The sequence below is a fragment of the Cicer arietinum genome, chromosome 6, assembly GCF_000331145.2.
Source record: "Cicer arietinum cultivar CDC Frontier isolate Library 1 chromosome 6, Cicar.CDCFrontier_v2.0, whole genome shotgun sequence".
Classification (NCBI taxonomy): Eukaryota; Viridiplantae; Streptophyta; class Magnoliopsida; order Fabales; family Fabaceae; genus Cicer; species Cicer arietinum.
Genome location: NC_021165.2, coordinates 27,834,162 through 27,847,517, shown reverse-complemented (window position 1 = coordinate 27,847,517; position 13,356 = coordinate 27,834,162). Strand labels below are relative to the sequence as shown.

At 26.8% G+C, this 13,356-nt stretch overlaps 1 protein-coding gene across 1 annotated transcript; it reads left to right on the top strand.

Moving 5' to 3' along the window:
- Window positions 1-2,769: 2,769 nt before the first annotated feature.
- On the top strand, window positions 2,770-7,330 carry LOC101495767 (OVARIAN TUMOR DOMAIN-containing deubiquitinating enzyme 3). The gene is made up of 8 exons (XM_004514885.4): window positions 2,770-2,928; window positions 3,014-3,173; window positions 4,289-4,376; window positions 5,921-5,984; window positions 6,205-6,310; window positions 6,402-6,456; window positions 6,761-6,814; window positions 7,077-7,330. Exons 1-8 carry the CDS (start codon window positions 2,907-2,909, stop codon window positions 7,206-7,208), a joined length of 681 nt encoding a protein of 226 aa, XP_004514942.1. The 5' UTR covers window positions 2,770-2,906; the 3' UTR covers window positions 7,209-7,330.
- The last annotated feature ends 6,026 nt before the right edge of the window (window positions 7,331-13,356 follow it).

The following is a 13,356-nucleotide window of genomic DNA, read 5'->3' as shown; positions in this document are numbered from 1 at the left end:
ATTTTTAATTTAATTTTAATAATTTTTAATTATAACAATTTTTAATAATAATAAGATTAATAATAACTATAATAATAATTAATAATTTTAATTATTTTTAATTTAATTTTAATAATTTTTAATTATAACAATTTTTAATAATAATAAGATTAATAATAACTATAATAATAATTAATAATTTTAATTATTTTTAATTTAATTTTAATAATTTTTAATTATAACAATTTTTAATAATAATAACAATAATAATAATTAATAATAATAATTAATGATAATAATAATTATTTATTTATGTAGTATTACTATTAATTATAAATTTATTATTTAATATAATTATTTATTAATTTAAATATTTATTAAAATATTAACAAATAATTAAAACAAAAAAACGAATTAAATTTTTTTTTTAAAACCCTTTGGGAGGTCGCATCCCCGGCCAGCGACCTCCTACTAGGGGGAAAATTTTGGCTCTTTGAGGTGTCGCTCCTCCAGGGAGAGTTTTCCTTGTTCCCCTAAAAAGTATGGCATTTTGGTAACAGTTTTTGAAAGTGAGGCATTTTGGTAACAGTTTTTGAAAGTGAGACATTTGTGTTAACTTTTTTGAAAAGTAGGATATATGGGTAAAAAATCCAAGTAATTGACATTCGTCTTGTTTCATTTCCGTATGAGATATATAATTACATATCAATAAATGAAATATTTAATATAAATGCAAATACACATTTTTCAACAATTTATAAAATACAATTTAAAATATAAAAATATAAATCTAATCAAACACAAATATAACAATAAATAATAGAATTTGGTGTTAAATTCAAAAATAAAATATTAATAATTAATTTAAAAATAACTATGATTAAATCACAAAGATAGTTTTGTCTTTTTATATAATTTAATAAATTAGTATTCAAAATTATAAAAATATCAAAATTAATTAAAATTTTAAAATAAATATGATTTGTTAACAAAGATAGTTTTGACATTTACATACAATATATATCATATCTTTATTTACATTAGAACGAATAAAATAAAATTATTTAATTACTCATGAAATTTAAAAAAGAAAGTTAAATGATTTATTTAGTAGTGTCAATGGATAGTGTTAAATATAAAATTATTTCATTGTTTATTTAATTTCTTAGTATTTTTTGTTAATTTATAATATTTAAAATATAATAAGTTAATTTTAAAAAATTAATATATAATTATTCATAATGGTAATTTTGTTATTTAAATATAAGGTGCAATTCCTCCTATATCCCTTAATTTAATTTCAAATAATACTTCAGTCCTTTATTTTTTTTTTCAATTTGGTCATTTATTTAATTTTATTACAAAAATTTAAAAATATAAAAAAAATTAGTTTATTAGAAGATTTGAGTTATAAATTTGATCAAATTTGCACTATATTGAAGATGATAATTAATTTTATGAATTTTGTTTGAAAATTTTGATGAATTTTTGTAAAAACATGATAACATTGTTAACATTTTAAAACATAAAATATCAAATTATTTACTTAAAATTAGATAAATGACCAAATCGGGAACAAAATGATAAAAGACTAAAGTGTTATCTAAAATTAAGTGAAATGACCACACATATAATTATGCATAAATATAATATATATTATATCATGTCATAGTGAGATGTGTACTAAAATATGTAGCAAAATAAAATATTGTTATCCTGTTAATTATCATGTGTGCATCAAAATACATAATATGATAATATTTATCATGTCACTATTTTATTCTATCATTATCCGATTTTATATTATATTATATTTCTATCCTGTTATGCGCATAAAATGGGTCATAAGAATCTCAAATAAATGACATAAAAGTATGTACATAAAAATAAGTTTCATATTAAAATATAGACTTAATTGCAATTTTAGTCTCTCTATTTTTATTGATTCACAAAATTAGTCGTCCTATTTTAAAAGTCGATAGTTTTGGTCCATCCCTCTGGTTTTTAAACTAAACATCGATGACGTGGGATGCTCTAAATAATGTGACATATGGTACAATGATGTATAATGATTAACACCGTGTAATTTGAATAAAACGTTGTAAAAACTTAGATTTTAACTTCAGATTTTTTTTATATTTTTAATTTAATTAATGACATATGAATAATTAGTATTATAAATTGTTCTATATCATATAATTGTATGTTACGTCATTAAAAATATATCAAATTGTCATTTTTTTATTCAAAAATCTGAAGAAATGATTAAAACTGACTTTTAAAATAGAGAGACCAATGTCGTTAATTGATAATAATAATGAGATTAAAACTGTAATTAAGTCTAAAATATATTTTAATGATAGCATTTATAGCATTGATGTATTTATAAATTTCACTAACCAATTTGTATATTCACTCTATTTTTATTTTTGTGTTAAATACATTTTTGGTCTATATGAATATACCGTATTTCATTTTTTACTTTCTAAGGTTTTCCTTAAAAAATGATCCATCAAATATTTTTCGTCAATAATTTTGCTATTTGATTTTAAAATAATTCATATACATCGGTAAATAATATTTTACTTACATATTTAGAATATTAAAATAATATCTCTCACAAAAATTTAAATTTTTTAACAAATAATAAATTAAACATAAATTTTTAAATTTTTTATTCAATTATCTTTTGTTAAAAAATTCTAAAATATATCAAAAATAATTTTTTAATGTTTCAAGTATTATTGAAAAAGAAACTATAAAAAAAAAAATCAATTAATACCCATGAATTAATTTAATAACAAGAAGGAAAATTGTTGACAAAATTTTAAATGATTAAAAACGAAAAATCTTGGACGGACAGTCTATTTCCTTCTCCCTAACAAACTCAGTGTCCTTTTCTCTCCATTTGCAATTCCTCGAATTTCATGGCGCACAACCTTCTCAACGGTAACTTTTCACTATTTTTCAACGCTAATTTTGACGCTAAATTTTGAAACTTTGCTAATTCGTTTTGTGAAATGTGAACCTTCAGATGATAGTAATATTCTTAAGCAGTTGAGAGATGGTACTGCAAAATTTGAGATTGTTTCTTCTCCGGTGACTTCCGTTGTTTCTCGTTTTAATTGGAATGCAAGGTTGTTTGGAATTGGAAATTGTAGCTCTCTCTTTTTCGCTAGAATCGGTTCATCAATGTGAGTTTGTTATCTCTTTTCTTGTGCTGATATAAAATTTTAGTCTTTTAATTTTAGGGTGAATTATGGTTTTAGGTTGATTCTTGTTATGAAATGAAATTAATTACTTTTATGCTCATGAGCGGGTAGGATGGGCCCATATTTTAGGTTTGATTACAATTTTTTTTTTTTTTATAAAAAAATGTTAGTTAGTTAGTTATATTAGTTTCAAAGGTTTAAACCCGGGGCCGGGGCCAGGACCTCGGTCAAAAGTAATTGGGCCATTTTGGCCTGGCTCAGTTGACCTGCTGGGTCATGCTAGACCATTTACATGCAATTGTTTGGAAAAATAAAATAATGTACTTGTTAAAAATTATAACAGAAATTGACAAGAAAGACTTAGAGAGTAATGAGTTGAATAGAGATATGGTTATGTGATAGAAAATTCTGGCATCCTTTGATTCATGTAGCTGACTCTACTTAGGGGGATAAGACTTGGTTGTTGATGTTATCCTTGTTGAAAATTCAGGCTTCATCCCAGCCTGGCCTGATGTTTTTTTGGTTGAACTGGACACCTAATTTGTGGTCTAATGAAAGACAGTTCCCCTCCACACATCGGATGGGGGAAGAAACTGCCCTAATGAAACTATGGTTTGGCTTAGCCTAATGTTTTTCAGGTTGACCTGCTGAGCTACAGTGACCTAGCCCAGGTGGCCTGCTTTGACAGCTCTACCTTTGCATGAATGTGTAATTAGAAAGCAATCTTTCACTTTTCTTATCCCCCATGGGCCTTTAGTTTTTTAATTCTTCCAACAGACTAAAATGTATATTAATTTAGTTTGTTAGAGGGAGGGAGAAATGTTAGTAGCAGATATTGAACTCTAGACCTTCTGCACAATACTTCTTCGGTGTTCTTCGATGACAGATTTGGTTGATAATGTTGAATATAGTCTTTCAAGGAAAGGAAAGAAAAAAGCAAGATGTTTCTGAATTTTAAGGTGCTCATAGGTTCACTAATATTGCGTTTTTATGCTTAAAAAAGGATCTTTATCAATAGTGGATCAAATTTGAATTTTTTCTTAATGGTTTAGAATTTTGATGAGTTATGCATTGTCCCTCCTTATGTCTTCTCACAGTGGTGGACAGTCTCCAGCAATGAAGAAACTTGAGCGCTTCTCAGTTCAGAAGGTTACAGGGGACGGGCGGTGTCTGTTTCGTGCACTGGTACCATCTTTGATGCCTTTCTTTTCGACTTTATTCACTTTTCTGCCTTCTTTGTAGTTGAATACACATACTGATTGGGTTTATTGTACCTTTGGTTAATTTTTATCTTTTGTTATTTTAGTTCTTTTTATAGCTTTCAATATTTTGAATTTAAGAAAATCTTGCTCAACTGCCTTGATTCTAGAGTTAGATTTTGATTGATCTTTGAAAACATTGTCAAGTATGATTTTGTTAATTGATATTTCTTCCATTGCTTTTAATTGGTCAAAGAGAATGGTTACCATGATGTCACTTCAGAAGGAAACAAGAAAGCATCATAGATTTTTTAGCCTTCAGGAAGTTGAAATTCATATGTTACAGATCTATTCTTGTCAAGACCAGGAAAGGGCCCTAATACTTGGCTGAGAGCTAATGAAGAGCCCTCTATTAGGCATTGAATATTGTCTATATGGTTGTAGCTTCATTTAAACCCAAATCTGCTATCTTGTTTGCAAGCTACAGTCAGCAACATCTACTGATGAATCTCTAACCATATACGGATTGGTTTTATGAGGTGGGTAGCCATAAAGAGCTTATGATATTCAGAGTTTTTGAAGATCAATGTCAAACAATTAGAGGTTGGACAGAGGGAGAATTATCTCTTCTCTGAACATGATATATCAGAAGCTCTTTATGGCTACCCACACCCACCTCATAATTGTGCAGAGAGAATTCTCTTCTCTAAGGATATTTACTATGGGGTTACTGGGGATTATTTTATGTAATAGTTCTTCTTTTCAATCAATAATTAAGTTTCTTCTTTATAAGTGTGGGATCCTATCAATTGGAAAAAATACAAAACAATCTTATCTTCCCAACATACAACTATCTACCACATCATCAATAATTTCCTAACTCCTCTGTTCAACCTATTTGTTGGGCTTAGGCCCAAACCTGGTAACTTAACATAGACTTTGATACCATCTTAATATTTGGGTAGGGCGTAGTTCAATCCTACAAAGTTGACATGGAAAGCGAGGGAGGGATGCCTCCCACTTATATTAACACATTTTCAAGCCATATCTCATATGATGTCGAACTCTACAGAATCAATAGATATTCATTTGTCATGTTTAAGTTGAAAAAACACTCAATCTTCCATATTTATCCAAAATACAAATTTGAAGTAGGGTAAAGAGATCCACATATCAAGTTTCTAAAAATATTGTAAAATGGCTGCAAAAAGTCGTACATTATTTCAGCTCTGCTCCACTCATCACTTGATGGACAACACTTATACTTATAATTCATATCGTGCAAACTTTAGCTATAAAAAGCATGACGACAATTAATTGCATATTTAAGAAAAATATAAGTTGAGTTCCATCAAATGACACAATCTGCCTTCAATCCAATTGATGTATCGATCTCACAAAATCTGTTAGCTCCATTCAATTCTGTTATATTTAAGTTACCAAGTCATTCATTAGTTTGAGCTTCCACCATAGCAAGTTGTTCAAATTAATTTTAGAGGTAAGTGGTAACAGTTAGTTCAATGAAATCAGGTCAAAGGAATGGCTTACAACAAGGGAATTCCTCTAAACCAACGTGAAGAGAGAGAAAATGCAGGTGCGCTGATATACCGGCCACATGGATGAAGATACCCTTTTGTTTTGCTTTCAGTTAATAAAATGTTCATTATGTAACACAAAGCTTGTGCATGATAGTTTTGCTGGCTAACTATTAAGCTGAGATACTTATCTTCATATCTTGTTTTATCTGTTTTTTAGCCTTATAAACTATGTTTCCCATTCACTTTCTTTTCTTTTTCAATGTTTGGATAACACAGATGAATTGAGAATGGCAGTCAAAGAAGCGATATGTGAAAATGTAGGAGATCGTAAGTTATATGAAGAAGCCATCATTGCCGTCACGGTTGATGAGCCTTTACAACGGTACGTTTTAGAAACATTAACTGAACATGAAGATCTTGAAGTATGTTTTAAATTTGTATTTAGTGCCATGATTGGATGTGTTATTTTGCAGTTACTGCAAGAGGATTTCGCGACCTGATTTCTGGGGAGGAGAATCAGAACTATTGGTTAGTGATGTTACTTCTTAAATACTGCTTGAACTTTTATCTCCTAAGGAGAAATAGATTTTCTAATCTGGAATTTTTTTAATAGAGTTCTAAATTATGTAATTTTTTTGAAAAAATGGGGAAGAGGAAATTACTATTAATAATGGTCGCAATAATGATCATTTTACACTTGTCCCGGATTTGAACTTTGTCCTTGAGATTAGAATACGAAGCTCTTACCATTAAGCTGACAACTCGGGGATATATAATAATTTAACTAATGTGTTGAAAATTCAAATAATGACCATTGTCCATATGCTTGCAGGTACTGTCAAAGTTATGTAAGCAGCCAATTATTGTGTATATACCAGAGCATGAGGTATGCCTTCAACAATACTTAGGTTTATTCTTTGATCTATCTAATATTTTATGAAATTACTTATGTTGCACTGTTAGTGTAAAACTTTTGACGTTGTCAACCAATCACAAACCCTTTTTTATATGATTTTTAAGATAGATATGATTAAAGTTAAATATTTTTAATGATCCAACGGTTATGATTGGTTGACATCATAGAATAAAATTTACATTGACAGTGCTTATCAATTTATCTGCTAACATATCTTGTTGTGTAAATGCAGCATAGAGGTGGTGGTTGGGGATCTGGTTTCATTCCAATTGCAGAGTATGGAAGTGAATTTATAAAGGGTTCTAGCAGAAAAGCTGTAAGGCTGTTGTTCAGTGGTAACAATCATTATGATCTTCTGTTATGAGGAGTTGTATGGATTCAGAGTTTCACTTCTGTTCTTAAAAACTTATTTTCTAAAAAGAATTAATTCCTTTGTTTTTTCAAATGTTACTCTGATTCTTTAGAATTTATCTTTTATTTTTATTATTTTCAGAAATTATATTTGTGTAGTTGAAAATTCGACGCCCGAGTGAAATAGTCTTTGACTAGACTTTAATTAACTCATAGCTGAACTCTAGAATACTGGGGACCATTTTCTCTAGGAATTGGATAGTTAAAACTGATGATCAGAAAACTGGACCAAATGTTGAACCGATGGAGGTACCTGTTTAAGGTTTAGAGGTTTAACTGAGGTTCAACCGCAGCCGAACCGGTGATGAGAGGTCAATAGGACCGGATGAGAGGCTGGTTCCCGATTTAACCAGTTGAACTGTCCGACTTGGTTCGATTTTCAGGACATTGGTTAAAACTAAATTTATTCTTGTGTCAAGGTCAAAATTGGGATAAATGACGGTTGAGCTTGATTAATGGGTATGCACACCATGCATCTCAGACACAAAGGGTATAAATTTAAAATCAAAAGTGATACGGATATGGTCCTTAATTAGGGTTTGAAATATGTCAGCCTCATTGATAGGAGTCTATAGTCTAACATACGATAGACCCAACACCGAATAATTTTCTAGAGTCTTTCTCACCAATGTCCTTAAACGGTGTTGTCTTCTTCTCGATTCTCTGTCTTTTTGTTCAATTACAATAAAGAAAAGAGTACGTATAAATGGATAATATTGAAGTCATGTATTACAAATTATATTATATTTATTTATTAAACTTACTATATAAATGTTTGATACATTGAAGATAATAAAATAGTTTTAATGCCATGATGCCATATAATTAGGTGTTAGTCCATCATGGTACGTAGTCGCTTACCTACCATTGAAAAGAGGTAACTACATCTTGTAGAACTAGTCTTCTTTCTCATGAGAGTTTTCTTTTATGCTATTCATGACTCGTGCACCATTGTTTGGTTTCCCAAGCTTTGTTTTTCGAAGCCATCGCCAACGATGTGGATGGTGGTAAACCTAATTCCCAATTGTTGAATCTAGACGGTCGATAAATTTGGACATTTAAAATTTTGATGATAAAATCTTAAATGAGTAATCCCCATTATTTAATAAGATATTTTAAGTGTCCAAATTTTGATTTGAAATGAGGAATCTATCTAATATTCAACTAGATGAAGAAATCTACATAGCAAAAGTATAGAAGATATTTTCAACTTTTGGTCCTCTAGTTAAATGATATAATTACCATCAGAAATTCACACACTATTGAAATGTTTGAAGTTCAAACTCGAGACATGATGACCAGCTTAATTATATTGATATTTTGTCAATTATCATCTATTCCTAATGCACAAAGTCTTGCATCTGACTTTGAATATCAAGTCATAATATGACTTTTGGTTATTAAAACTATCTTATAATAAACTAACCGAACATCTAATCAAGATTGTAACAAAAAAAAAAAATACATTAATCAAAACTATCTTTTTTTTTTCTTTTAACATCATCTGATTATTTTAATTAAGTCAGTTTGTGATCAAGATTCTATAACATATTTAGTAAGGGTTCACATTTTCAATGTACGAGGAATCAATTGATAAAAGGAAGAGGCAAAAAGAATACTTTTGAAATATTTGTCACCACATATAAATGTGAAATTATAAAACTAAGACCGAAAAATGCAAGTTGTATTTGTACATATAAATGTGAAATTAAAAAACAAGACTGGAAAATGCAAGTTGTATTTGTACAAAGACAATTTTCACTAAGAAAAGGACCAAAAGAATTCACAAAAGTTTCACTTTAGTCTTTGAGTCACAACAATATTATGACATGGAATGACTATATACATTCTAGCATAACATATATTCCGAATGGAAAATTATCGACATTCATTCAAGAAACACAACCTATATGCAAATATAAAGAGCTTAAATTGCATATTCTTTCTTATTAGAAAGTTATTATTTTTCACCTAAACTTTTAAGTTCCTTGATTATGTGGTGTTGAGAGCCTGAGAGAGAGAGAGAAAAAGATGATGAAAGCGAGGTTATCAAAGTTACGTATTAATACGTAAATTCTTACGAATCTAAGTTTAAAAAATGCATTAACTCATTAGTAAATTCGAAAGTTGATAAATTCTTTTTGAAGACCGAATTAACATGGATGAATTCGCGAATTTACGTAAATTCAAATGAATTTGACAAATACACCGATTTTACCTCAATTTTAAAAGAGCCTCAACTTTTTAAGTCTAATTCAAAATATCATTTTTCCGACTTTTCTCCAACACATTTCAGATTGACATTTACTCTTTTTAGACTCAATCATATCATTCTCTTTTTCTTGCTTGCAACTCGTGCACAACTTCATCTTCACCATCACCGTAAACAGTCGACAAGTCACAAACGACTCAAATGATTGTATAATTTACATAGTTTAATTTGATACTAATTTATGAGTATGAAACTTTATGATGATTTTGAATATTTTTTCTTTATAATTAAGTTGAAAGTTTAATTTTATTAATGAATTTATGATATTATAAAAATATACATGTTTTTTATATATTAATTTTAATATGAAATAAATTCGACGAATTTATATATCAAATTCGACGAATTTATGTATCAAATTCACATAGACAAAACAAATTTATTTAAAAACTCGAATTTAACAACCTTGAAAGGAAGGAAGAAGAGATCTTAAATTTTTTTCATAAATAAACACAATGTTATTTTGCTCCATCGAATCATGCTAAATAAACACAATGTTCAAATCAAAAACCTAATCATCATGTGTTTTGAAACCATTTCTATGTTGTTATGTGATAAATATTAGGTTAGTATGACATTCTCTAACACTCATTTCTTAATACGCTTTTTTATTAATTAAAATTTAAATGAATCTTGTAAAATTCATTTAATACGTATTTAATATTTTAAAGTTTTTTTTTTAATTTATAATATTTAAAAGTATTATGTAATTCAAAAAAAATAGTATATAACTATTTTATGATACTAATTTTATTATTTAAATATAATATATATATCTTGTCATAGTGAAATATGTACCAAACACATAAAATGATAAAATAATATTAAATTATTTATTATTATATGTGTATCAAACACATAATAAAATAATATTTATCATATTATTATTGTACCATATTTTTATCCTGCATTATATTTTATCGTATCTCTACTCTATCATGGACACCAATTGAACTCTTAATGAATATCAATTACCTCAAAGATTAATTTCCATAATTGTGTATTGTGATACCTTGGTTGGGAATTGGGATGTCAACCAAAAGAGGATGGACGTTCCTCGCCTCATGGAGTTTCCCCCCTTTTTCCATCCATGTAAATTCTCTCGATGTTTCTAGAGATACTAAAAAAGAATTATATTATTTTTAATTAAATGAAGAGTTAAAAAAATCAACTAGAAAACAAAATAAATATTAAGATACTATTCTGAGTTTTGTAATAACAATAAAATGGAAGTTATGTCACATTATATTGATTTTTAATTAAATAATTTAAATAAAATATTTCAATTTAAAACCTAATTAAAATAAACTTAATAAAAAAATCAGTTACAATCACATTCATTATTTATAAAAATAAAATAAAATTGTTTATAAAAAAAGGAATACAATTTCTCCTCTTGTTATTGTAATTTTCAAATTTTTTTATGTTTTACTTAAGTTTCAAAAGAAAAAAATTGTTATTTAAAATATTTTATTTTATTTATTTAAAAATAATTAATATTGACATGGCTTCCATTTAATCATATTATTTAATCCACATTATCAAAATTAATAGTCAAATTGATAGTTAGAATATAATGTCTCAATTTTAAAAAATTAATATTACGAAATTAAAAATAAAGAGATTAAAATTACGAGTCAGTTAAAATAAGAGAATTAAAATTATAAAATTAAAAATAAAGAGACTAAAATTATAAATTAATTGAAATAGTTGAACTAAAACTGTATTTGAGTAATACAAATAAATATAACATCAAAATTATGTATAATATGTTTTGACATTATCTCCGTCTGAAGGAAGACTTTCTTCCCATGGAAAAGATTCTATGCATATGGGTTCCAAATTAGACTGTGTCGATAGAGATCTGCATGATTAGGAAAGTAAATTGATATTTGGTTTAATTGCAGTTTTAATTTTCTATTTTTATTTAATTACGAAATCGGTCTTTATATTTTAAACGTCGGTAGTTTTAGTCTCTTTATGATGTTTTAATTAAAAAATTACAAGATAAGATGCTGTAAATAATGTGACATATAATACGATACGATGATATAAAATTATTAACGTCAATGAAATTGGACTAAAATGTCGTAAAAACTTAGTTTTAACTTCATAATTTTTTTATATTTTTAATTTAATTAATGACATATGAATAATTAATGCATCTATATAATCTATATAATTGAATTGTATGTTACTTCATTTAAAATATGTCAAATCGTCATTTTTTAGTTCAAAAAATCTGAGTGAGAGATCAAAACTGTCGACTTTTAAAATATGATGAACAATTCTGTAAATCAATAATAATAAATGAATTAAAACTACGATTAAACTTTAATATTTTTATATTTTTTAGATAAATGCTAGTGATTAATTTAGGCTAAATTACATTTGTGGTCCCTTAACTTAAACGTTTTAGTCCTTTATCCTTTTTTTTTCCCGACTTGGTCCTTTATTTTAATTTTAAGTGAAAATTCGATATTTTATGTTTTAAAATTTCAACAATGTTATCCTTTTCTATACAAAATTTGAAAAAAAAATTCAATCAAAACTCATAAAATTAATTATATTCTTCAATATAATACAAATTTCATCAAATTCGTAACACAAATATTCAAATAAACTCATATTTTCATACTTTATTTGATATTGTTAGGAATAAATGACTAAATCGGGAAAAAAAAAAAGAAAAAGATAAAGGACTAAAATGTTACCTGAAATTAAGTTAAGGGACCACGAATGTAATTTAGCCGATTAATTTATTAATAAAGATAAACAAATATGACGATTCGTTAGAGCACCTCCAAAACGATAAGTCTACTCTAGGTTTGTAGATGGAACACAAAAACTTATTTTCCATCTTTGCTTGGTGAAGTAATGTTCGCAAGACAACTTTTGACATAATCACATAAGTTTAAGGCTAAATTGCATCTGCGGTCCATTAACTTAATTTCAGTTAACGTTTTGATTATCTATCTTTATTTTTTTTTCCGAATTGGTCATTTATTTTAATTTTAAGCGACACTTTGATATTTTATGTTTTAAAATGTCAACAATGTTGTCCTTTTTTTTTACAAAATTTTTAAAAAAATCATCAAAATTTTCAAACAAAATCCATAAAATTCATTATTATCTTCAATAATATATAAATTTAATCAAATTCATAACTTAAATTTTTAAATAAACTCATATTTTCATTCTTTATTTGATGTTGTTGGAGATGAAAATATGAATTATGTATTTGATGAAATTTGTATTATATTGAAGATGATTATTAATTTTATGGGTTTTGTTCGAAAATTTTGATGATTTGTTTGAACTTTTGTGGAAAAAAATAACATTGTTGACATTTTAAAATATAAAATATCAAATTGTCACTTAAAATTAAAATAAAGGATCATTCAAAAAAAAAGAACTAAAACGTTAACTAAAATTAAGTTAGAGAATCTCAAACATAATTTAATCTAAATTTAAACAAAATCAGTTTTACTAAGATTATATAAATGAAATACTAATATGTGGTTTTTTAATCGTAGATTAATTGGTGGTTGCAAAAAGATTGATGTATTGAAGTCAAAATTTTAATTTGAGATTTTTCATTTTTTTACTACTTAAATGTGTGATTCATCCACTATCTACTTGAAAAAATTAATCTACGAACTAAAGTTGTGAGATACAATGTAAATTCTTAAGAGTTATATCACTGAAACAAAAAATTAGTAAATTACTTCAAATATGAATCATACTTAAAATACCAATGTTTTTGGAAATGATCTTAGTAGTAGCAAATATCAAAATCTCAATCTCTTTCCAATGACGAATCCAGACA